General features: G+C 36.3%; 1 protein-coding gene across 3 annotated transcripts; it reads left to right on the top strand.

The window, feature by feature from the left end:
• Positions 1–6,103: 6,103 nt before the first annotated feature.
• Positions 6,104–27,216, top strand: LOC145229422 (condensin complex subunit 1-like). 3 transcript variants are annotated; one of them, XM_080094760.1, is made up of 30 exons: positions 6,104–6,348; positions 6,560–6,694; positions 6,755–6,985; positions 7,518–7,629; positions 7,808–7,912; positions 9,049–9,189; positions 10,465–10,612; positions 10,954–11,051; positions 11,232–11,351; positions 12,246–12,363; positions 12,762–12,831; positions 13,077–13,249; positions 13,880–14,045; positions 15,324–15,429; positions 15,686–15,821; positions 16,213–16,322; positions 16,954–17,189; positions 17,532–17,684; positions 18,323–18,437; positions 18,650–18,725; positions 18,850–18,949; positions 19,110–19,240; positions 19,745–19,905; positions 20,785–20,962; positions 21,521–21,699; positions 22,180–22,363; positions 22,990–23,131; positions 24,244–24,341; positions 24,888–24,980; positions 25,047–25,201. In XM_080094760.1, the coding sequence occupies exons 1-29, from the start codon at positions 6,240–6,242 to the stop codon at positions 24,939–24,941; spliced, it is 3,885 nt and encodes a 1,294-aa protein (XP_079950886.1). In that variant the 5' UTR covers positions 6,104–6,239; the 3' UTR covers positions 24,942–24,980; positions 25,047–25,201. The 3 variants fall into 3 exon arrangements, with proteins under 3 accessions (XP_079950886.1, XP_079950885.1, XP_079950887.1); XM_080094759.1 differs by lacking the exons at positions 24,244–24,341; positions 24,888–24,980; positions 25,047–25,201 and adding exons at positions 25,736–25,909; positions 26,503–27,216; XM_080094761.1 differs by lacking the exon at positions 24,888–24,980.
• Positions 27,217–27,596: the final 380 nt, after the last annotated feature.

Here is a 27,596-nt window from a genome sequence, read left to right on the forward strand (position 1 = left end):
TGCTTATATAAGAAAGCAATGTAATTTGTAATGTGGTTTCAGCTGATTTGTGGACGTCGCATGACAAACAAATACATGGAAAAATGGATAAAAGAGGAAAAGGTATATAGCCAAACCCATTTTATCATTTCTTAACATCGTAATTCGTAACGATGTAACCAAAATGTCTGCTTTCTGTTTTTTTTCAAGGATGAGTCAATATTTTAAGTTTTGAACCAAATTATTACCCAGGTAGTGTTTAAAACAACTCTTTGGTTTTAAGGACGGAGCACTTCTTACGGTTGAAGGCGAAAAGAAGTTTTTGAGTCGAGCTAAAGATTTCATAATCGAGCTCAAAAGTAAAGTCACAAATAGAAAAACACGAAAGAAAATCATTAAAGAAATGGTTCAATACCTTTCAGGCTTTTGTTTTTCAAAACTGACTAAAGAAAAAAACGACCAAACCCTTCGGTACAAATGCCTTCAAAAATTTTACGAAATCTTTAACATGTACAAACAACTAGACGATTTGGATGAACAGAAAAAATTAACTTTTTTTAAAGAAAGCAATGTAGGGTCCCCGATTCAAATCGCAAAACAACTCTACCAAAAGGTAATTGAAATGGACGATGACATATAGAATAGTTCATTTGGTTAGACCAGTGTTCGGCAACCAGCGGGCCGCAGCCCCGTGCCGGTCGGTAAGGGGTTTGTTACAGGGCAGCAAAAAACTTGCTTAGGGTTCACATTGAATCAAAGTTGTAATAACTGTAGTTACTTTTATGTGCTGAACATTTGTGGGCTTTAAAGGACGGTATGTGATAAAAAAATTTAGTTTTAAAACGTTTCGCAATGCAAAAAAAGGTTGCTGACCCCTAGTTTAGACATGTTGTAATTTTAGATGTACTTGCTGCTTTCAAGGTGACTTAAGAATGTCTCTTCTGGCAAACTAAAATGCTTGCTTATAAAATATATATGTCTAAATGTAGAGATTTATAACCTTGCTTGTACATACTGAACAATACAGCATTTAAAGTCCAAGTGACTGAGAGAGATAAGTTTATTTCGCTTGTTCAACATAGCGACACAATATATTAGCACTGAAACAATCACCAAGCCGGAAATTCACAACGTTAAAACGTTATGGAGTGCAGAATAATTCTGTTGACATGAAGTAAATAATGTTGTTTTCAGAAATTGTGTGGTGTTGCACACTGCTGGGAGGTAACTAGCCATTATAAACTTAACTATGAACAGATAAATTTAATAGAGGTAGGAAGAGATCACTAGAACTTAAATGTTTGTGTGCTTTTATTCCCCACGTGTACTTAAAGCGGAAATTTCTCCGTAAAGTATTCTGTTTGTGGTCTTGTGGAAACCAACATTATCAATGCACCTTGTGTTGTATTTAGACTGATCGGCATTGACACATTTGTAGCGGTTGCGACATAGTTTGTGCAAATTCTGCAATAGTTGTTTACCGAAATAGCTCATTTTGACTCGCTAGCTCAAAGCTTGCGAGGAAGTTGAAATGTGTGGCAACCAAACCCAACCGTATTGACAAATCATTCGGACTTTGTAATATTTTCTGTCGCAGTTAAATAGGGTGCAGATAAGCTTTTACCGTATGTTTTTTTCTCGTGCTGTGATTGGACGCTGCTTTGTGTGGGAATTTGTGCAAGAGCAAATTGCGAGAGCATAGTTGTGCAGTTTTATGCCACATGTTATGAATTTATATAACGCACCGCTGATGTATTTGTTCACAGCAGTTTGCACCAAATAGCAGTTAACTTCTTTTGCTTGCTGCTCTAATTGTTTGCTTTACAGTAATGTGTTTGTTGCTAGTAAAACTTGAACTTATAAGTAAAGGTTGTTATTACTAATTTCTAACGATAAGCTTGTTGATTGAATAAGACAATAAACAAACTGAGGTGCAAAACCCTTGTTTATCGAGACTCATGACGTTGATTGACGAGGAAGACTCTGAAAGTGAGGACGAAAGTACAGGTCGCCTTTAACTACCACACATAACACCACTTGTCATGCCACCGCGCGGTTCGCTGGTTTTCTATTTCTACAGAAACGTGCACAGAGACTCGTGCGCTAGACTGCTTGGTGCCTATAGGGAAGAATTCATTGAAGATGTGTTGACTAGAGACATTGCCGTGCAAATAAGTTCATCAATACCGACAGAAGGTAAATCACCACAACGTATAGTTTCAATCAACTGATCATTCAAAATCCGGAAGAGGCTGATCATCATCACGATCTATATGCTATACGTAAATTTACCAACATAAGCACGGTGTTGTTAAGCAGGTTACTAAGGCCATTTACTACACCGCGCCATTTACTACACCTTTGTACCCACACATTGTTGGAAGTCAACAGCAATAAGTAAGTTTTTCCGTAACAGTTTTGGTCCTGTTTTTAAAATATTTGCTGGTTTCTACCCATGTAGTTTTGTGGTCATGCGTTTATTTTGCAAGGTTTGCGTTTATACGGCAGGGATCGGTACTCATTTTTGAATTTTTTTTATCCAAAATATTGGCAAAGTCGTTGTTTCAAACGTACGTTTATACTCACTTTCATTCTGTATTTCCAGCAAATGCTCCTGTTGTTGCAGAGGAATTGTCGACTCGCATGTTTTTTTATCGTACACTACGCGTCGCTAATCCAATATTTTGCAATTTTTCGGTCTTTGGCGGTTTGCAGATATACAACGCTATTTTAACGGTTTACGTTATTCAAAACTGTCTGTTTAATAATTTTTCTAGATATAGCTATCTTGTTTAAATGGATACAGTGGCGCACAACCTTTTCGATGTGACGGCCGCATCGCAGATCCTCATTTTACCAACAGCCGCCAAGTGTTTGTGTTCGTTTAAAAAATACGGAGGTAATCAAATGGATTTATCTCATAAATATATACCGTCTAATTTAGGGTTGCCATATTTTATGATACACAATCCCTGACAAAAATTATCTCGGTTACGTTAACCCAGTTTTTCTCAAACTTTTTCGTTATTTTTTCTAAACGGCCCCTTCGCCATTATTTCGAGGGCTCGCGGTGCGTAAGCTTGAACCCTTTGAGGTCCAAGCTTTTTCTTCAAAAAAACTCACAGAGATCCAAATTCTTTTTTTGCTTTTTCAAATACCACAATACATACAAAACACGATCTAAAAGGTTTTATTCCAAAGTTCAAACGATTTATTTTTTATAGACATTTTAAATATGGCTTATTTCTATGTAGCCAATGCTAAAACAGCCTTATTTTTTACCAAACCAAACAATTCTAAAATAAACAAAAACCATACGCCAAACAAAAAACATGAAGTTTATTGTTCAGTCAACACACGTAAATGATAATATTGCTTATAAAAAGTCACAGTTTGTAACTTTGAAGCGTTTGGTACAGCTCAAAACAATACCCAGGTTTCTGTTGCATAGATATCAGCAACATTTACCCCTTTGCAACGCTTGAGTTGCTCCGTTGCTCCGCGCCGTTGCTCCTCTCTGTTGCTCCGCGGTAGCTACGCTGGCGCAACTTATACCTCCAAGCGAGGCATTTGGACTTGTAAACGCCGTCGCAAACCGAGGACCTTCCAGGGAGGTACTTGGATCTTATTACATAAAACATAAGGACCTCCCAGGGAGGTCCTTGGACTTGAAAGGGTGAATGTGTATTTTAGAAAAATGACAGTTGATTGCAGGATTCATAACAATGATCCAATATGACATCACAGACAAGACAAAAACATTACGATTGTGCACGAACAATTTCATTTTTGTCAGTTGTCATGCTGCAATAAAGCTTATTGTTTAGCAATGGAGAAGGTCGTTTCTCACTCTCACTTTGATTTAAACTCATTCAATAGCACAAACTGACGCCAAATAAGAATATAAAACTACTTCCATCTTTTCGTGGTTCCCGCAAAATGCCCTAAAGCAGGGGTCACCAAACTACGGCCCGCGGGCCGGATCCGGCCCGCGAGGTCATTTCATCCGGCCCGCGACCACATTTTTTAGGTTGCCAAATTGTATTAATAACTTTGTAACATTGGAAGTTAATCTACTCTTTACAAAAGTTTTTCTGTGGGGATATTCAGAATTAATATTACTGCGTTTCATAGGATTTTAACGTCCAGGGTTGACCCAAAGCCAGTTTGTTACGTCACAGACAAGACTACAAGTGTTAATTGTGCACAAACAATTGCCTTCTTTTGTCACTTGTGACGTAATATACAAGCATTGCTCGTAACATGAGACTAATTATACAGTTTAACAGTCGCATTACCAGATTTTGAATAGGATTGTAGAAGGACCGTAACTTGGCGCCTCTATAAAAATTGCCTCGTTGGGTAGGGCATAAGCTATGCGGCCCGCGCGAATCATTGTTATCACTCATCCGGCCCGCAGTGAAAAAAGTTTGGTGACCCCTGCCCTAAAGGACCGCGGACCCCAGTTTGAGAACCGCTGTGTTAACCTTTTTTGGGATCTAAATACTTCTATTCCGCAATAAATTTAGAATATTCGGAAGTCATACGGACGGCGACACTAGAAAACGTTAGATACGATACACTGATCCTTGTCAAATATCTTTCTGCGTAGGCTTCTGTTTAGTTAAGTTCATCAGGCTAAGCTCACTACTCTTTTACTATCCTTGAAACAATAAGCACATATATCAGGGGTCGCCAACCTTTACCACTCTAAAATCCCATTCGGACCAATTTCACACAGAAAAAAGCAAAAAAATGGGAGCCACAAAACACCTTGAAAATAAAATGCCCCGTAAAAACGTTTTTATGTCTCACAATATTCGACTTTTTATTGTTAGTTAGTTCCTTGCATACTAGGTACACAGTTAAAGCAAATCAAATTTTCCACGTCCCCACGTAGCATCGAATGCTGTGTTTTCTTGGGACACGGATTTTTATTTGTGTATTTAACGCGTATTGTCAGGTATTGTTACGCGCGCACACACATTACAAAACGAAACCTTGTACGTTAACCGTCGCGCCTGTAGTTTGCCGCTTTACGTTTATGGAAGCGGTTGTAGCAAACTACTAGAAACTTTCTCCGTTAATACATTAATTTCATAGCATATGTATTTTTGACTTTTGTCTCAAATTCTTGACTTTTGAGTACATTTTAACATTTCTCCCTGATGCAGATTTAAACACTAAATTCCCTGACATGTCAGGGAAAATCCTGACGGATGGCAACCCTAGAATTGTGCCTAAAATGCCCCGATTCAATTTCTGTCTGAGGACCAGTCTTAAGTGTTTATGACGTGTCATGTATATTGTGATGCTAAAGAGGTGTCGGTTTTTTGAATTGTTTGCACACAATAGGCATACAAAAGTGTAACGCATTTGGTTTGCTAATCATACGAGTAGTCAAACCAGAAAGACTATGATCTCCCGTATTCTTCAGTAGGCCTACATTCTAAAGATTCAAGAAATTTTGTCGTGCCGATTACAATAAATAATTAATGTTTTTTTACTGGTTCGGTTCAGGTTCAACAACAAAATATGGTAAAGCTGCTAACACAGGAACTACTACTTTTGCCATCGCAAACACCTGGGAAATCTACTTACGCCATAATTTACGTCAGCCACACGGTGTAAGTAGCTCTACCCAAAGACCGATGCTTCGTTGCTTTTCGGAAATTAGCAGGCCTGTGCAGTGAGTTTACTGTGTTGGGGTTCAACTCCGGTTCGAGTTATGTTGAAATCGTAATTCACGGTTCGGGTGTAATAAAATAAACCGCTAAAACCTGTGTGCAGGTTCGAGTTCAGTTCCGATTTGTCATGAGAAAGCTCGAATTATTACATCATAGTCCAAGTCAGAAGCATGTGCAAGAACTTACGTTTCGTGCAAATAAGGCTGTCAATTTTTGTGTCGTATTTTTTGTTATTTGTGTTCGATCAAAAGCTGACCAATAGAGAATAAAAACAGTAACAAGAATGATCCCTTCTTTGGCATTTGAGTGTGGGGCGTTCGCATTAAACAACTAAAACAGACCGTTCAAAACATAGAAATTAAATTTACCTCACCACTTTTTAACTGTTATGTTCAATGAACCGTGACAGCTAAATTGCGCGCGTTTTGTTGCAATTTTTCACGAAGGTTAAGGATGTGAACATTTTTGTTTGTAGTGTTTTCAGTTCTGAACTTCTGACTGACTGACTGTTACCTTACTTTTGGTTTAAAGATATTCGTTTTATCGAAACATGCCCCAAACTGACACGTAAACATGAACTTTGTTATTCCGGAAAACAGGGAAGATTTGCAGAAATGTGCATCAGGTCAATATTACGTGGAGGCCCTTATTTCCAGCAGACACATTCCTATTAAACTTCAAGGTAAAATACGTACATGTTAATAATTATTCGTTTAGCTTGATGCCTTTAAAGAATGTAACGCACTTTAAATTTAAATGTGTTGCCTTTTGCCTATATTTCATTTGACTTTTTGTCAGGGAAAAACATACCTAATGACCTGGGAGCATGAAGACTCAACTGAAAGCCCAAAGTGTATCCAAAAATTTTATGTTGCTGTTTTGTTGCATTGTAGAGGCAAAAACAAATTTGCTTAGATCAGATGGAACAACGATTGACCAATATTTTGACGTCTTTTTTACCATCATTTCAAAGTTTCCTGAAATAGACAGCACAACAAAAGTATTGGCCTGGACTATTCTAAAAAAAGGTATGCATCTGTCACGACTTTTTATCATGCATTTACTTGATTTCAAATTCATGTGTTTAGGTTGTGAGACATTCAGTGGAGTTTTGGGAAAATACCTTTCCGACCTCTTGGCCAATGATGCCTCTAATTCCACAGACAAAAAAGTCCAATTGTGTGCTTTGAAGATGTATGTTTATTTGGTTGTGGAAATGATGCGTAGCTTTCAAAACCAATCTACCCAACACTCAGGAATGATGGCATCACCACCCAAGGGAAGAAAACAAACAAAACCAAAGTCCATTGCAAACTTAGGTATATACAATTTACAAATGAGAATTTCTGGTATAAGTGTCCTAATGTTTTTGGCTTCAATGTAACAGCGTACTCATAATAAAATGGTTGCAATTTAAATCTAATGTTGTTATTTTGTATTCTGCTTTGTGTAGTATTGTGTATATATATATATATATATATATATATATATGTATATAATAATGAATGTTTACAATATGTATAATAATGAATGTAACTGTTTAAAAATAGAACTACCGAAAGCCATGTCAAAGCGTAAAAGCTTGTGACTTTGATGGGGTGAAAACGAGCACAGGGCAGTGCTCAAAGTATTGGTTTCATTAGGCAAAAGTAATTGTTTACTGGCCCACCTGGGCATTATTAGTCTATCGCTAATATAAATAAATTACATCTGGTTAAATGATACAAAATAAAAATATGCATGTAGTTTACAATATATATACACAAAAAAAATTAGACGAATAATCCTACTTTTGTTTTCTTACTGAATAATGGGTTTACTGGCATTGTGATTTGTTTGTCTTTTATCTAGGTATGGATTGGGAAAAAGAATGTCAACATGGTTTACAGCTGATGATGAATTTTGTTGACTTGGACATTCATAGATTATGGGATTCACAAATTGTAGAAGACGAAGTTCCTAGGTCAGTTTCATTTTCCTCCTTTTGTTTCATTTTCCTGCATGACTTTATACTTCTCACATGCTGCTCTGCTATGATTTTGAATCGATTTAAAAAATCTAGTATAATAACAAGGTATATTTTTACAAACAAAAATATTTGCTTACACTTTTTTTACGTTTAGTTATGTTATGATTTACAGTCTAATTAGCAATCTTTGCTACAAACTGATGGAAGATCCTACTTTAATGAAGGCAAAACCACTGAAGAGTGTACTCTTTCACCTACTGGGATGCATAACAAAAAAGTACAAAAAATAGTATAAATATTTTGGTCACGTCTAAAACTGCGGCCCCACTTGGCCCGCTTGGCCCCTTTTTCCCTGCGAGAGACAGGCCAAGCAATGGATATTGTGGGGCAGCAGTTTTTCCTTGCAAGAGATGCGACAAGCACTGGATACAGCGGGCCCGCAGTTTTTATACTTGCGAGAGACGCGACAAGCACTGGATATATAGTGGCCCGCAGTTTTTCAATTGCATGAAGTGATCCAAGTGGGCCCGCAGTTTTAGACGTGACCGTAAATATTTATTTTATATTATATACATGATAATAGTAGCCTATTGAAGGCCTATTGAACACATCATACCAAATGATCCAGTCACCAAGCACTTTCCTATGACAAGATGTAGGCTAAAAAAGCCTGTGGTGGGATTGAAACTATGGGTTCGAATCCCACTACAGGCTAGTTTTATTCGCACTGCTATATGGGAATGTTAGGTGGCCAGCTGATATGAGTGTTCTATGATTGCTGGTGTGCATTATGCTCCAGTGCTATATGACATTCTATATAAAAGTACTACCAACAACAAAACTACCTTGCAACCAACAACAAATCTTAATATTTGCTATTACTAGGGATGAGCCGAGCCGAGCCAGAACCCGAGTACTCGGTACCGAGCATCACAGATTTTGATGCTCGGTGCTCGGCCGAGCAGTTGCACAAACTGACCCGAGCGTTAAATTTGCATATTCATGCCCTGTTAACATACGTAACTAGTGTTCTAAAGGGTATACAGGAAAAAAAAACGAATGATTTTTCAAATGTATTAGATGATGGAAAGCGTACTTTGTGAGCATGTACAGCGCAATAAAACACCGCCGGTGACATAAGAGACCTTGCAGAGCTAAAGCGTAGAAAGGGGATTTTTTTGTGATGTCATAATGTACCGAGCATGCTCGGCCGAGCACCGCGCATTAAAGTGAGATGCTCGGTGCTCGACCAAACAGAACATTTGCAGTTTTGGCACATCCCTAGCTATAACCTTATTTTGTTTGTTGCTTTTGTCATCTAGAGCAGTGTTTCCCATTTTAGTTTGTGCCTCACAGACAAACTACATTTTTCAATGTTTATATCACTAAGAAAACAATTGTTCTTTCCCACAGACACAACCAATCCCTTAGTGCAGCACTAAAGCTGTTACAATTGCTTCAACATTTTGAGCATGTAGCAGTTCCACTATCTGAAGCTGTACAACTGTGGGTAGAGAGCTTCAAATGTAAAACTTTGGTGTCTGAGATCATGAGGTTAGTAGTACTTGCATGCATGTATAGTGAAAATTGTCACATTTATTTTTCTACATATATGTGTGAACAAGTGGACCAAGAGCTTTTTTATTACCGACTTTTTTAATGCTTTTTGATACTCTAAGTGACGTAGGAACTAGTGATGGGACGAGCACTCGGTACTCGGTATCGATAGTATCGAACGATTTCAGTGGTATTGATACTCGCACTCGGTATCGAAATATTATGTCTCAGTTTTCGATACCAACAAGCGAGTACCAAAGGCTGATTTACACCATAAGAATATGGGCAACTTTTGGCCAATATTTGCTTCGGACAGCACAAAACCCCGACCATGGCAGATAAATTAGCAGGTGATATACAACTATGTACAACACTACACTTAAGTACTCGGTAATCGTACTCAGTACTTGGTATCGAAGGTATATACATGTGGTACTGGTACTCCTAAGCGATACTCGCTTCAAAACCTGGTATCGTCCCATCACGAGTAGGAACTGTCAAAACACTTTGTCAGATTACAAATGAAAATGATTTTTATACTGCAAAGAATTTAGTGATGGGACGATACCAGGTTTTGAAGCGAGTACCGATACCGAGTACGAGTACCACATGTATATACCTTCGATACCGAGTACTTAAGTTTGGTGTTGTACTTAGTTGTATATCATTGGCTAATTTATCTGCCATGGTCGGGGGCACACACACATGCCGAAAAATGTATCCACGTGATAGCGAAAAAGATTATACGCAAACTGGCGGAACTTTTTTCCAATTTTGTTCTGTCCGATGCAAATATTGGCATAAAGTTGCCCGTATTCTTATGGTGAAAATCGGCTTTCGGTACTCGCACGTTGGTATCGAAAACTGAGACAAAATATTTCGATACCGAGTACGAGTATCGATACCACTGAAATCGTTCGATACCGAGTACCGGGTACTCGTCCCATCACTAGCAAAGATACTGTTTTACAGAGATAGAGTTGGAATTCATTGGTTTAAAATGATTAATGAGCTACAGCATACCTGGCCTAATGTTATCTTAAATGGTGTTCTTTTTCAACACTTTTCCATACTATGTTTTTGTGGTGTAAATAAAAAATATTCATGCAATAATTTCCCCTAATCGACATATCAAACAACAGTTTTGTCCATAAAATTGTGGCAATGACCCTTAAAAGTGTTTTAGCTATTGCTTGCAATGAAAAACTTACTTCTACCCATAGATTATGTCTTTTTGTGGGTATGTTTGCATTAATATTTTTTATGTTACAGAGAAGTGAGCAACATTCCTGAACGTGAATTTACTAGGGATACAACAAGCACCAAGACCATGTGCACATTTATACTTGAGCTGGCTCGATTACTGCCTACAGAATTTCTCAGCAATATAAGTTTACTTTTGCAACGAATGGATGAAGAGGTAACAGCCTTTAAGTCCCATTAAACGCGGTCAGCAAAATTACAAAAGCATGACTTGTTTGATTGAATAATTATATTCAGAAGTATCCCATTTTGTGCCTTATTCCTACAAAAACGAATGTATTTTCAAATATTTAAAGAAATCATATATTAACTTGAATGGGACAAATCTTCTTAGCTTTTCTTTGTTAACATTAGTTAAAAAAAAATTGGGCACAAGTGGTCATTTTTTTGTTTACATTATTACCAGCTTAAATGGCCAACATACTGATTTGTAATGTGTGCGTCAAATATTGGAATTAGTTTTGCTACATAGCGTTGACAATGCTATATTTGTTACAGTCATATACCATGCGGAACACTGCACTGGGTGTCATGGGAGAAATCCTAGTTAGGTGTTTAAATGGTGAAGGCTTAGAGAAAAAAGCAAAAGCTGCAAGGTAAGAAACTGCTGGAATAGCAATATTCATAATGAAAGTTTGTTAACAATTATGTCAGTCTTGACATAATGTTTTGAATGCCTCTTGTTTTAAACAGGGTGTGTAAAGTGCATGCAGATAGTTCAAGTAAACATTTGGCTTTTGTAATTGATTTTTATAAAATTACCATAATATTTTCAGAGATCAATTTTTTGACATCCTTTACGATCATGCCAATCTTGACACGAATGCATTTGTCCGATCAAAAGCCATTCACATCTTTGTCAACCTTGTCAAAGAACAAAGTCTACCTGTAAAGAGGTATTTTATAATTGTTTAGTATTTGTATAGCTTGCACTGGGTATCTAACTTGCTAGGTAACCTGGTAGTCGGATTAACCTATATATCAGGGGTCACCAAACTACGGCCCGCGGGCCGGATCCGGCCAGCGAGGTCATTTCATCTGGCCCGCGACCCTTTTTTTGGTTTGCCAAATCGTATTGATAACTTTGTCACATTTAAAAATTAATCTACTCGTCACGAAAGTTTTCCTGTCGCGATATGTAGAATAACATTGCCTAGTTTCACAGGATTACAACGCCCAGGATTGTTCCAAGGCCAGTTTGTTACGTCACAGACAAGACTACAGGTGTCAATTGTGTGCAAACAAATGCCTTTTTTGTTACATGTGACGTAATATACAAGCATTGCTCGTTACTTACGAGTCGTAAGAGACGACCTATACAATTTAACCATTGCAGCACCAGATTTTAAATGAGATAGTAGAAACACCATATCTTGACGCACCTAGAAAAATCATCTCGCGGGCTAAATTTTGAAAAGGCGGGGCTAGGACATGTAAACTATGCGGCCCGCGCGAGTCATTTTTAAACTTATCCGACCCGCAGTGAAAAAAGTTTGTTGACCCCTGCTATATATGAAAGACATTTGTGTTTTGATACACTGCTTACCAAACTAGGGCAGCTTAAGAAACTATAGTGTGTCGAGTATATACCAACTATATGCAAGATGTACCATGAGAAACATGTCATCTTGTCATTATATTGTTGTTAGTTAAGCTGAGTAAAACAATGTATGAAACATAATGGGGTGCAGAAAAAAAAATTTTTAGGCGTTGAAACACACATTAAAATGAAGCCTAATTACACCTATTGGAACTTGCTGAGTTAAATTAAATTGGTCTGTTGGTTTTAGATACCCTGATGTTGTTGAGCTTGGAGTCAACCTTTTACTGGACAAAAGTAATCTTGTTCGCAAAACCACTGTACAACTTCTTGAAACACTGCTTCGATGCAATCCATTTGCTGCAACAGTAGGTTACTTGTATTGTTTATGATTTTAAAAATGTAAAGCAACAATACAGTGGTAAAATTGATGTATTGTTAGGTTTGTGCAACATCAAGTGAAATGTGTGTTAAACATGTACGTGGAAAGTTGCTAATGATTTCAGATGATCTTCCACCAAAGAATTTTTTATCTCTGTAAAAATTAATAAGCTTTGTTTTGTTTATGATGTTGTTGATTTATTTATTGTAGAAACAGTCATAAATTATTTCTATTGATTAGTGAACACTATTTGTTTGGAATCTGTTTGTGCATAGATAGAAGTGCTAGAACTGTTTGTTCAATTGTTTTTGGAATTATAATTTTATTTGGCTTGTTTTATTGTTTTGATACACTTCAAAAATGTTATTAAACTCATTGTTTCAGCTTCCGATATCAGTTCTTCAGCAGCAACACAAAGAAGCTATAGAACAACTGCTAGCCTTACAAGCTTCAGGTACTTTCGTCAAATATTGACAACTACTTCAATAGACGTCGATTTAGGGGTGACATGTGTAGTCTACTTGTAACCAATATATATCTTGTTGAGCCACTTTTTTATTGCTTGGCATTTAACATTGATAATATGATACTTTTTTTTTTTTAATTTAGCAAACTTATTTGTTGTAAAGTGACTTTTCAAAACACACATGTTCACCAGCACATTTTTTCTGAAACTGAAACTCTTGCTTTTATTTGCAGTCCCTGCTGCATCACGAACAGAACAGGAAAAAGAAAGTAATGACCAACAGGAGCCTTCTACTGTGGATCAAGATGTTGAAAGTTCAATGGATGCAACAGAAGAGATTGAAATTAATTCAGAAGAAAAGATTCCGGAAATGCAACATGAAAGTGAGGAGGTGGAAAAACAAAAGGTAAACATCAGTTTGTTATTTCTCGACCCCATGGACAAGTTTTGATATATAAATTATGAATGCAGTAAACCTCTGTTGAACCGATTCAGTTAATCTGGATCTTCGCCTAATTTGGACAACACTTGAGGTACAAATGAATTTCAATATGATAAGGCCAGAACTAACAGACATCGGCCAATCTGAAACTTTGTCTAATCCCGTAATTCAGACACTTCTTTTGGATGAAATGTGTCCGGATTAATCAAGATTTATCATAGCTTGGCAAAACCTGTGTGATATCATGAAGTTGTTTCTTTGTTGTGAGATGCCTTATTTTCCATACTTTTAAATGTTAATGGTTTGCAAAGTTGTTTATCACAAAAAAAGTTGTATTTGGTTTGTACCTATCTTGAGCCAATTTGAAAATGCCAATGACTAAAATCATCTTTGTCTTGCTTTTAACCGATATTGATTGGATGTTTTAGACTTTTTTCCTCTTTGCATAACCTATCCCTGCATTAGCACAATAAGTTAAAAATCCAGATTTAAAAAAAAACATCATCAGAAAGCTTTCACATTTTCGTGAATTTTGAGCAGTTTGTTGTGTCAGCCATTTGATAGTCATTGTACAAATATATATTATGGCTTTAGAGCGTAGTAACCTACTATGAGGAGTCCATACAATTTGTGGAAAAACTGCAAGAAGCAGTTCCTGTTTTGTGTCAACTTCTACATTCTCGAACCAACACTGATGTTCTGGAAGCAATCAACTTTTTTACCGCTGCATGGGAATTTAAGATGAACTTTGCTCTTCAAGGTATGTTATAGCCGAACAAAACAAACTGCTAAGTTTCTGACTGGTTTCTAATCATTACACCCAGTGGCATACAACCCTGGGTGAAGCACTTTGCCGCTTAACACACAGATTTAAATTAAAAAAATAGCACTGACAACAAATGGCTGTTTGATGTGCAAATTTAGCATGCCGCCTTGCACATTTGTAAGGGAAATTTCCCAAAGCAGAACAAATGACGTCTAGAATAGGGTTGCCATACGTCAGGATTTTCCCTGCCATGTCAGGGAATTTAGTGTTTAAATCTGCGTCAGGGAGAAATGTTAAGATGTACTTAAATGTCAGGAATTTAAGAAATATATATATATATATTTATCCTATGAAATTAATGTACCAACGGAGAAAGTTTCTAGTAGTTAGTTACAACCGTGTCTATGCCATGAAACGTAAAGAGGTAAACTGGCGGCGCACAAGTTAACGCACAAAGTTACTGTTGCGTTTTGCATTGGATCACAAAAATGGTTAACGCAGCGGTTCGCAAACTGGGATCCGCGGCCCTTTGGGGTATTTTGCGGGGACCGCGAAATGGTGGAAGTAATTTTATAATCTTATTTGGCATAAGTTTGTGCAACTGAATAAGTTTAAATCAAAGTGAAAGTGAGAATCGACCGTCTCCATTGCTAAACATTAAACAAGCTTTATTGCATGAATGCAATTGTTCGCGCACAATTGTAATGCTTTTTGTCTTGTCTGTGATGTCAGATTTGGATCATTGTTATGCGCAAATTTGCATAAAGCTAAAATCCTGCAATAAACTTTTGTTTTTCTGAAATACACATTCAGGCTTGCGGACCGCAAGCCCTCGAAATAATGGCAAAGGGATCGTTTGGAAAAAATAACGAAAATGTTTGAGAAAAACTGGGTTAACGCAACGGAGATAAATTTTGTCAGGGATTGTGTATCATAAAATATGGCAACTTCAGTCTAGAATAGAGCGTCATTAAGGAACTTTCCAAATCAAACTGTTGGAGCCCTGTGAATTTCTTGGTATGTCCCGGAATACACCAAAATGTAGATTAGAAATTAGGAACTTGTGTGATATTGAGTTAAAACTTGAGTGGTCTGTTAGCTGCCTTCACAAGTGTTGTTTTGTTAAAATGATTTTTTTATTCTTATCAAGATTGATGATAGTCGGAGTAAGTGTTCTAATTTTATGTTTACGTTATGCTTAATAATTTATTTGAGTTCCTGTTTTTGTGTTTTGAAAACTTTGGTTTTTAATGTGTATTTTTTGGTTTATAGGAATTGGTGAAATGTTGAATCAGATTTGGAATGAGGACAGCAGGATTCGTGAAGCTGTTGTTTATGCTTACAAAGAGCTGTACTTCAAACAGAAAACCTCGTCTAGGTGTGTAGAATGTTTGTCATACATCTTTTATGGATCTGTTGTCTTTTAAATCAAAGGAAACTATCAAAATGCCCAGTGCACTTTCTCAGTGGTTTTCAAACCAGAAGGAATTCTCCCAATGGAAGAATTTTAAACTGTAGAGGAGGAATTTACTTAAATTTTGGAATATAACATGTTAAAATAGGGGACCACTGCGTCTGAAGGTTGTAGCAATCAAATTGTTTTTTTATATTTTTTTTAATGTTTGAATTTGCAGTGTATCACACCCAGCTCAAGTGACAGACAACATGATTATGCTGGTAGCAAGTTCATCAGGAAGCAAACTTGGTGCTGTACAAGCATTAATCGGTGAAATGCAGAAAGCCGATGACATTTCGCGTAGAATTTTACCAGTAAGTTGCTTTTTTTTTTTAAAAAGGCACTATTGTATTTTAAGGAAAGTGCCAATTTTACCACAAGAATAATTATTTGTAAAACGGAGGCAGTTGGAGCCGGAGCTTTTGTCAAGCAGTGACCACAATAAATAAATATTTGTGTAAAATAATCACCGCCCCTCTTTTATCTGTGCGGCACCTAGTTCCATGCCTTCTGTTGCTTTTTAATTCTGACGACATGAGGATGACAATAGCACTTGTCAAAATGTAGTCATGTTTCATACACAAATAATGCCCGATTTTTTGCTCATATAATACAATAAATGTTTACACTAAAAGATAACATAGTGTCCCAAGGTTCATTTAACCATTATTTTCGATTTAATATTAACTGTTTTTGCCAACTTAGATTTTGTGGGAGAGATTGGCAGACCCACCAACATTTCTTACAATGGAAAAAGGAATAAGTGAACTGCAACAACAGAAAGTCATCACTCAACTTCTTGCAATGCTTAGCCAGTAAGTGTGCCTTTTTGGCATTTTGTGTGTGATTTTATTTTTTAACTAGTCCAAAAGTTGGCTCTATATGCTTTTACATAGTCCAAAAGTGTTTTAACAAATTTTGTGTGTGCAAGGCTCACCTAATTACCCAAAACATAAATCGCCTCATATTTAGCTTTACCATTTTCAACGTTTTGTTACACACCATTTTATATGTAAGGTGATTTTAACTTTTCGCGATCATTTTATAAAACCATGTTTAGTTGTATAAACTTCAGTTTTAGTTTTTTTGCAGTTTACAGTCTTTATGTCACGGCATGATACATTGGCATTTGCAGATTTTAGCTTGAAAATTACAAAAAGTTTCTGAATTGTGTCAATGAAACCGAAAACTGAAGCGCACATCACTAGGCATGTATTTCCTGCTGTAAACTACATGTTGTTCAGTTATAATGTCAAAAACCTCATTATTGACCAGTTCCTGTTTTTCACAACCAGCAACATGCTGTTTCCACTTATTGTTTTTCGAAAAGGCGTATTGTTTCAAATGAATGACAGATCAACATTATTTTAAGCAACATGTAATATGGCTTTGCACTGGTATTTTCTGCCTATCAGACATTGCCTCACAGGAACTCATTGTTTTAAGTGACAACCCAAGCATAATAAGATCAAAGCTGGATACTTTGGTTGACGTTGGTCTTAACGAAGCCACAACAATTGAAGGTTCCCGAGAAGTTTTTGATTATGAGCTGCCATACAACACTTGCGTTGCTCTATCAAAGTTGGGAACTCGCAAACAGGAGGCAGGAAAATATGAGAAACCCTTTAGACTTCCTGATGATCATGCAGCCATTGTAAAAATCAGCAGTTTGCTCACAGCAGGTAAAATATCTGTTTTGTAAATGTGTCAAATTATGTTTACATTTTAAAATGTTTCAAGTTTGGCTGATAATTAGCAAAAAAATGCTCTCAATTATAAGCTTTTCAACGAGTACAGTTTTTTCTTAACATTTAAAAATTAAATATTAAAAGAAAAAGCCTAGTTTATTGTTATGTCATAATTGGTTGATGCTATAACATCTATATTTGGAGCATGTTCTGTTGAGTATCACCATGTAATGATTAATTACTATGCTCAACCAAATGAAGCATATTACAATGCATCATTTTTTTTCTTTATTTTTTCTGCATGTAGCATTTTTAGCCTAAAACATAATTTTCCAGGTTTTGAAAAAGAGTCAAAAAGTTGGATACGATTTGCAATCCAAGCAGTTGGAAGTATTTTTCAGCTCGCTTCACACCCTGTTACCATTATCACATCCGTTTTAAAGCATATTAAAGCAACAATGCGAAAACACATGAGTAGTGCTGAATCAAGTAAGAATGCACTGTTGCTTGTCGTTTTCAGGTTGTCTGCTTTTGTGTATAAGTGATGGTTGGTTGCCTGTGGTATATATATACATGGCTGCCAATTGTTGTTTGGTTTTAGATTTAAATGAGATGGATTTTTTTTCTTTTTCTTAAATTCTCACTTTACTATATCATATAATACAGGGTGGTCCCAACACTGGCATGTAGCCTGCAAACACTTTCTCCGTGCAGTCATCTTGTGTATTGCGGTTGACATAGGCCCACATAAGACGCTAATCATCAAATTGCATGTTAATACACGTCTATTGGGTGGTATTGGGGGCTTCGATTTTTTTAATAACTTAAGGGTCTCAAAACATGAAGTCAAATAGGAAGTGCAAAATTCTCTCCTTTAGTACAAAAAAATTCAAACCCTAACATGGACCTCCATCCTCTTAGTCTTGGACCACCCTGATATAATTTCCTTTAATGACTTCTGTTGTAACACAATACAACTACAGTTGTAGGATTTTTCATAGCATAGGTTGTATACACTTGATACTTAGCAGTGTTCTTTATTAGTCCGTTTTGTATGCAGTTTGTTTGGTCACATAACAGTTTTTGTATGGCTAACTGGTAAAACTCTGAAACTGTTTTATTTACAGCAAGTTTGATGAAGCAGGAACTTCTTACTCGATTTTTCCACATCTGTGGCCAGAGTGCTTTGAAACTTCTCATTTTTGTTGATGGTGATGTCCAAGCTGAACTAAAGCAGCGAAGGTGTGTTTGTTTAATATAAGCTACTGCTGCCAGGCATAATATCAAGTTTGTAGAGCTCTTCTGGCAAATGCATTTTTTTGCCAGAAGAGCTGTACAAACTTGGGGTGTCTATTTTTCGGATATTAATGTTCTTATTATTTCACACAAACTGCAAGTGTGTATAATTATAGACAAGTCAAACTTGTTTAAATAATTTATTGTTGTTTATTTAGAAAACTGCAGGAGGAAAAAGAAGAAAAGGAAAAACAAGAAAAGCGAAGCAAAAAACAAGAGAAAACACCAGATAAGGTTGATAGTGCAAAGTCTTGTCTAGTTAAAAAACCTGTTTTCGCTTTAAACTTCTGTATCTTTCAACTTGTACGGTTTGTAAACTTAAAAATCAAATTGTTTAATGATAAATACGATTTTGCAGAATGAAAGCAACTTAGAGGAAGACATGGGTGTTGGTGGAGCCACAGTGGATGATGCCGATCAAGAATTCATCAAGAATATTCTAGAAACAGAGATAGTTGGTAAATTTCATGAAGTTTCATGATCCTACAACATTTTCCTTTTTTGTCAAGGCTATATAGGACAAAAATGATTATAAAAATTACAATTGAAACTTAGTGTAGTGAAACGGCAGATTGTTTGGCAAATAACGCTTCTAAATAATGCATAAATTTTCCTCAGGACCCGGAAGTTTACTAGGTGGCGCAACAGAGCTCATTGTGCGAACATCATTACTCACTGTCGAACCTGGTGACATCACAGGCATCAAAATGCAGCAGAGTGCAACACTTGCACTGGCTAAATACATGCTGGTGAGTAAAGGACAAATTATGGGAAATGTGAAGAAACGACTAGTCATAAAATACATTTATTTTTCGCAGCGTTTTTAGTAACTGCTATCAATCAAATATTAAAACAAAATAGTGGAACATGTCATTTAATGCCTGTGATCAGTGTTTTTTTTAAGGTGTTTTGGGGGACCGAAACGGTCCCCCAAATTTCTCCATCGGTTTCCCAAAATTTGGATTTGGCTATTTTTTGGTATTGAAATGAAACACTTGCGGTCTCTTAAAACTACTTAGCGGTCACCCAAACCAAACCTTAAAAAAAACCTGCCTGTGATAAAGTTGACCACAGGCGCTGTGAACAATAAACTGCGCAGAACCAACAAAAGTTTTCCTGCGATTTCGTTAAACAACAAAACATTTATATACTTAATTAAAACTAATGATTTCAACAGTTTGTTACAAAAAGACTAATTTTTTTTGAACTAAGCAAAAAAATGTTCGCAAATCTATGTATTTCGTTTGCTGCAGGTCAGTTGCGACTTTTGTGAACGTCATTTGCGAATCTTTTTCACAATCCTTGACACATCGCCGCACGAGGGCGTGAGAGCGAACCTGATTGTGGCGGCTGGTGATCTTTGTGTTAGGTTTCCGAACCTTTTGGAACCCTGGACTTCTAAAATTTACGCAAGGTAACTAATATCGATTTTATTTCATAAAAAACGGTTTAAGATTAAGATATATTTGCGTTTTTTTGTAATTAATGAAAAATAAAGGTTAAATCCATGCATGTATAACTTAATACGTGCCATTATATTTGCGAGACATTTATTTTGTGTTTTTGTTGCAAAGTGACTCCTATTGACTTAATCAGTGGTTCTTAACCAGGGAGAAATTTCTCCCAAGAATTATGAAACTTGAGGGGAGGAATTTACTTTAATTTGTACGTGTGAGTCACACGGTGTGACTTGTAAATAGACACTTTAGCTCTAAGAATATAACCTGCGAAGTTGATAAAATACTAATTTTTATGTCATCATTCTGTGGTTTGGCTTTAGAATATACCATGTAGTATATTGGAAAAGAATGAGCATGTTTTGATTTGTTAAGGGAGGATTTTATTGATAAAGATGGGGAACCAGTGTATGAAACAACAACATTTTTTAAAATTGTTTGAAAATATATTGAAGTATGTCTATTCAATTAAAAATATTTGGGATGGGCCAAAACTACAAATTTTCTGTTTGGTCGAACACCGAGCATCTCACGTTACTGTCCGATACTCGGCCAAGCACGCTCGGTGCATTGTGACGTCACAAACATTTTCAGTAGCGTGTTAGTTTCGTAGCTTTTCAAGGTTTCAACAGTCAAAACAGTCTTTCTTGTTCTTGGAGACCCTTTCGAACCCTAGTTTCGTACGTTTTCAGGGTAAAAGTATACAAATGTAATGCCGAGTACGGAGTTTTATAACAGCGACCCGCTATTAGTAGCCTTAAACCATTTATGAAACCGACTTTTAGCATCACAATTTGCAACTTTTTTGATATGGATTCCTTTCATATGTTTACTAGACTTCAGGACCACTCAGATATGGTTCGCATCTACGGGATAAAAGTGATCACGTCTCTCATTCTAAACGACATGATCAAGGTCAAAGGTTACGTGTCAGAGATGGCTCGATGTATTGTTGACATCAACGAACGTATCAGTATGTTGGCTCGAAGATTCTTTCAAGAACTCGCTAAAAAGGTATGGATGTACTTTTGGTTTCTGTTGCACAAATCTCTCTTTGAAAAATCTCAACATTTTTTAACCGTTAGCGTTGCAGAAATGGCCACCGCTTAGTACCGTAAAATGTAAAATGCCAAGGTTTTAATTGCAACATTGACGTTATTTTAGATTGTTACGACATAAGGAACATTTGATTGAAAATAGTGTCTCTCGGAAGTAAACAACAACCAATACCATACGATACAATAAAATTAAAATTAGATAAAAATCAAAGGACCTGATCGTAATCTTAAAAATGCCGAAACTGGAACAAATTGTGAAGCGAAACCTAACATAGTTTATTAAAAAAGATACAATGAAATTCACCTACACTGATGATGACAACAGAGACTGTCGAAAGATGTATTCTATATACACCAGTATCTTGGCAGTAATGTTTATGATTAAATTACAAAAAAAAAGCTATAGCTATAGACATAGACAAGTTACCATTTTAGTAAAATAAAACGCAGTCAACTTGCTACATTACGCTAAAGTGTAAGGAACATTTTGGTTTTATTTGATGTTTTTCTCCAGGGCAATTCTGTGTACAACGTCATGCCTGACATCATCAGTCGATTATCAGACCGTGAAAACAGCCACGTCGATTCGGTCGATTTCAAATCAATCATGCGATTCTTGTTTGATTACATTCAGAAAGATCGTCAGACCGAAAGCTTGGTGGAAAAACTGTGTCATCGTTTCAAAACTACCAGGTAAAAGATAACAAGCATTTTTGTGCTTCTGTATCTGTAATCTAAAAAGTTTTACAAATATTTTACGGTCTCTATAAGTTACCCTTAAGTGTACAGACATATATACTCGCTAGCTGAAAAAATCATATTTTTTGCAATCGAAATATGGCTGACTGCCAGTATTTTTCAAGGGTAAAGTCAAAAAGAACACTCAAAAATGTATACTAGAAAGTTGAGTTTATGCTAAAACAAGTTCAGAGCGCTCTGAGCATGTCTGAATTTAAGATCAAGATTCTTTATTCTTCGAAATTGTAAACTGAAAAGTTAAACATGCTCTTTTAAATACATTTGTATGAAAACCTTCATTTAACATTTGACCGAATATGCTTTAGTGTAGCAAAAACAGGGAATAAACAACATGATTTTGCACTTCTAGCAGCTTTTATCTTTTCTGTCCTTACATCCTACTCAATATTTAATTAAACACAACCTTACGAACAGGGAGTTGGAACATTGGCGCGATTTGGCATTTTGTCTCACTCTTCTCAACTACTCGGAGAGAGGATCCAAGCGGATCATAGAGAACTACTCGTTTTATGCCGAAACCCTTCGCGATGAGACGGTTTATTTCGCATTTAACACTGTTCTTTCCAAGTGCAAGAAATCGGCCAAGGATGACCTCAAAGTATGTTATTTTATTTTAAATAAAAACAACTAGGGGTAGACCGATTATCGGCACCGATATTTTGCATACTACCGATTAATTTATCGATATCGGCCTTTTCGTCGTCGGACGGCTGATAAACGGCACGTTTGTAACTATGTTATTTTTGCTCTGACGGTCTTTCACTAATTTCGTTTTTATATGATTACGTTTGTATGCGTATAGCGAAGGCCCAGATCGCCCTACCTCTAACCAAAACAGGAAAAAAATCACTCCTAAACTCGAGTAGAAGGATTAGGCGTTCAATGGTCCACCTTATTGCGTTTAGGCCTCTTACCTGCACTAAATATGTTTAGCCAAACTCAACTTATGTTCACAATGTTACATTGCTATTCAAAACCAAAGATTTATTGCCATTAATTAGCATAATCCAAACATAAATGAGGTATTATATATCAGATAAACAAACCACCCACCTATAGATTTACAAAACACCGACTGTTTTGCCAAATTTATTGTTGCGCAAAACACGCCAATACATTTAGCTAGCGTGAGTAATGTTGAAAGTCTTAAACTAGCAAGTACAATAGCGTCCAATAGTTGCATTCTTTGCGCGATAAAACTTCATGATTGTGTTGTTTATTCAGAACCAGCTCGAGGAGTTGGAAGGGAAAATAATCGATGCTCACGCTCAAGGAGTAAGCGAAGACGAATCTGCAGCAAAAGCGGCCCAAGCCAGCAAACAATACAAGATTGTTCCACAATCACCCTCTGTCAGTCAAACTCCAAGTAAGTTACTTTTATCATCTTTATGCTTTTCACCGTTTTGTTTGTATTTGCGAGAATTTTTTTGCGCTTTTGTGTTATATTTCCTTTTTTCAGGCTTTACATTTGCACAACAGAAATGTTTGGCGTTACGTTTTGTTGTCAATGTAAATTGTATGCTAGACCTGAATACAATAGTGGATCGTGATAATTCAGTCACCTCACTGCACAAAAGCAATATTAAACTGCAAAATATTTAGAATTATGACACGAAACTGTAAAATATGAAATGAAAGAGAAACTCCATGCATAGCTAACTATTGTTAATCGACACAAATAAATTATTAGGTCTGGGTTTCGTTCGAAATGTCACAATTAAAGAAATTTAGGTGATCATGTTTTTCGGAAAAGCGTTGTATTGACACTCTGAAACACCAAACGTTTTCCAAACTTTTTTTACATCGGGCCGGACACAAAAGAAATTACAGGGCCACATAGCATGCAAGCCCTAACACAGCGCTCTTCCAAAACCGTGGTCCGCCACACGCTTTTGCGGGACTAGAAAGAGTACAATCTTATTTAGAGTCAGATAGTGGTACTGTCAAATAGTAAAATTGTGTAGAATAATATTCTCCCCTACTGGAATATTCATTTGGTAATCACAATTAATAAACGAATAGCCTTTGTTCGCACACAATAACGAAGGCATTGATATACATTGAAGCCAAAATCTTTGCAGGTCCTGCTCCAAAAAAGACTATTTTTGAAAAAAAGACTATATATATATAGATATTTTTTGCTGGTTTTTATGTGTGTATGATTTTTGTAATCGCATTTTGTACTAACGTATCCGTCGAGTTGTTTGCTTGTTGTTAAATTATATTCTCTAAACCGGTACATCGCAAATTATCCAGAACAGAAAAAAAAACATTGTGCAGTAATAACCGTGTGCAGCTAGTACTGTATGAATATGCAAAGTATGCCTTATGCTTCTATATCAACCAAGTGTTTTTTCACGAGACCGAAACATTCACATGAAAAGATTTGTGATTCGACTCTCACGGCGCGTGAACGGTGAGCGTGTTGTGTTATCACGGCACTAAATATGTTGACTGAGTTTCTTCTTTCTTGCGCAGGTTCGTCAACACGGAAGCGGAAATTCTCACTCATCCGTGAAGTGTCGGTGTCATGTGACAAACTGAAACTTGATGACGTGTCGTGGTGCTCGCAAGAGGTCAGTTTATATTTGTTTAAAAAATGTTTTATTTGGGCTAGTTTTAATAATAATTTTCACATTTTTTGTGTTTGAAATTTCATTTTGTATTCAATTCCTGTTTGAATTGCTAAACTTGCACGTTGCATTTATTTATTTCGTCGAAAACAAATTATTGTTTATGCATTAAAGTGCTTGCTTATGAAACCTAATACCACTGGTTTCTGCACTGGTAAAAAGGTGCAAATTGTGTTTGATTAACAGTAGTTTGGTTTGTATTGCTGACAAATCCACATAAGCGTCTGGTGACAAAAAATATGCATATTTAGAAAAATATGAATTAGAACCATTTAGGATATTATCTGTCTAAGATTTGAGGATCTTTTACTTGATGTCGGTTACATTATCAGAAGTAACATAAAATTCTGTTGCAAGGGGTAAATTCGGTGCCCAACGTCGTTACTTGATACCCTTGAGATCACCACGGCCCTAAAATAAAATTTTAGTTATAACCGTAATTTAAACCCATGTGTGGTCCGTTACAAGATTAGCCGTTTTTTCTTTCAGAACCTCGAAACATTTGATGCCTCATTTCCACGTTTTAGAAGCATGTCGGAATGAATGATTTTCATTTTCTTTTGTTCTAAGTTGCCTTTGTTGGTGGGTCAACTTTTTAAACAGCGCTTCAAAAATCCTTTGCTCACCTTGTAACTTATTATTTTGCAGCAAACAAGCAAAGAAGACCAAACAGTGTTCACCTTCTAACAAGTCGATTCTATTCTTTTCTGTTTTATGTTTTAGTACGCGAAATCGTGCCTTGCCTTTTCTTCAACCAAATCGTTGTTTCTTTTCATTTTCAATAAACAGAACGTACGAGTCTGCTTCTTTTAAAAAATATGCTGTTGTTTTTTGTTTGCCGTTTTCAGAGTGTTTTGTCCCGACGTTATAACAAAAACACTTGTGAAAATCGCTTAGAATAAAATTTCTGCCCCACAGAACCTTGAACCAACACAGATATTAAAAATATAATCCGAATTTGTTCTTTGCCGCGTCTTGCGTTTCGATAATTTGAATCTCATGCAAATCGCTTATGTTGACAATAGATAGGTTTAAAATTATGTTCTTCTGACAAAAGTATGACTTTATTCAAGTACTGCAATATAAAATGTATGGCAGTGACGGAACATTTTAGATTTTGTAAAAATGTACTGCTCATTGAACGTCCGTAAGTCGCTTTTTATTGTTTTATTTTAATTTGTGTGTGGATAAAGGGTAATTTTGTTGAAGCCAAAAATGTTATTTTTTAAAAATTGCTATAAATGTCGTACTAATCATTAGCCGTTCTGCATTTTAGTGTCACTCAATTCAACTAATATTAAATATCTGTATTTTTATTTAATTTGACGATTCTTCAGGCGTGCGTCGCACAGCAAAGAAAAAGAAATCGCGCAAGCCTCGTGTAGTTGCTGACGTCAGTGATGATGACGTAGACGTGAAGAAGTCACCTCGTCCAACTCGCCGAATCACTCGTAAACAAACAGCTCTTCAGTTTTCCAGTGATGATGACGATTTCTCGGATGACGTCAAGGGTAACATTTCATGTTTATTGTAAATTAAATTTCAAAAAAACGCAACTTTACTAAAGTGCACTAAAAAGTTTTTATTCCCAAAGCTTTTTATGCAATGTCGATACGAGCAGCTGCCACTTGTAGTAGACATTTTCAACAGGTTTCTTTTTTAGACTCCGGAAAAATGGAGTTTATATCATATTTATTTTTACATTAGGGGCCTCGCGGAATATCAGAATAAAAGCTAATTGAAAGCAAATGCGTTAGAAAGTTACACATCGTCTTAATTGCCTGTACGACCTTAACAAGTAACTTTGCTGAATGGAGGTTACTTAGAATATTTGGCAAAACGATTTTCGTAACGGTACGAAGTGTTTGTTTTGTTTTTGTGGTATGCGAGAACTTAGTGTACTTTTGGAGTCAAAAATAATTGTTTGCGGCAGTAACTTATATACTTCTTGTAGTTTAAGAGAGGGAAAAGCACGACATTATTCGTCTAACTAAAGTATTTCCTTCATCGTGCTACAAACATCACGCTTTGCACCATCGTAAACTTACTTGGGTATTATTAAACACTGGTTGTGTTCATGGACCTAATCACAGCATATTTGCAGAGAACATCGGTGACACTTTGTTGGATCCAACCGAAAACGTTTCTACTCCTATCAGACGCGTAAAAACGCCCAAGAGAACACCGCAAAGGTCTGTCATAAGAGTGTAAACAAGAACCAATTCGATACTCGCCAGACTTAAAAAGTTCAACGTAGCTGTGGATGTATTTACTGCTGTCTGGAACCTATCATTCATTCCAAAGCAAGGAGTTTGTAAATAACGGAATTCTGTAGATAGCAGGGCGTGATTTTCGGTTTCTAATCGTAGAGTTTGTAGTACAAAAAGCGGTTATCTCAGTGCTATTAAACTGGAACTAACAGAAAATTTGTTTTTGTGAGAAACGCCTTGTTTGCGTAAAAGATTCGGTCCTGTCAATCATCTTCGCAACAATTGACTACCAAGCTATTGTATTGGTGACATTGTTTTAGGTATTACATTGCAAAGGAAATTCTCCATGGTTTACCTTATGATATTAACAGGTGCCTTCCTGTTTGCGGTGCTTTTTATGTTAGAAAATTAATAGGGTATAATTAAATAATTAATTTGAGTACGCTATGTATTTAACAACCAATTTAAATTGTTTTTGCTAAACAGCCACGTCAAAATCAGTTGCATGCTTTCACTGCCGAATTTGTTATTGTTTCTATTTCTTTGTGTAGTTACGCATGGTTTCTGCCATGCTTCCAAAATAAATCACCTATCAGATAAAAATTGCACTTCTTAGTCCGACAGTAGTAGTAACATTTTAATGTACGACAAGGATTCACAGAGGTGTGTTTAAATATTTTTGGCAACCAACAGATTTACACGTAACATTTGTTTGGCTTCCTAACGTTTTGCAAGTTGTTGAATTTAGCAATCTACCAAAACGGATGTACACAGGGAACATAGTTTTGAAAAGGCTCTTTTAGCAATAAAAATATATAGATCGAATAATTACTGACCAAATGCATCATTTTCGTTTCTGTTAGCACCAACCAGTACATCATGGAAACCAATTACCATCTTATATTTTGCTGACACACATAAACATCAGTAAGCGCTATTTTAAAAGGTTTTTTGTCAAAGCTTTGCACTTCGATAATGGGTATTGTTT

Source organism: Phallusia mammillata, chromosome 5, assembly GCF_965637545.1.
Source record: "Phallusia mammillata chromosome 5, kaPhaMamm4.hap1.1, whole genome shotgun sequence".
NCBI lineage: Eukaryota > Metazoa > Chordata > Ascidiacea > Phlebobranchia > Ascidiidae > Phallusia > Phallusia mammillata.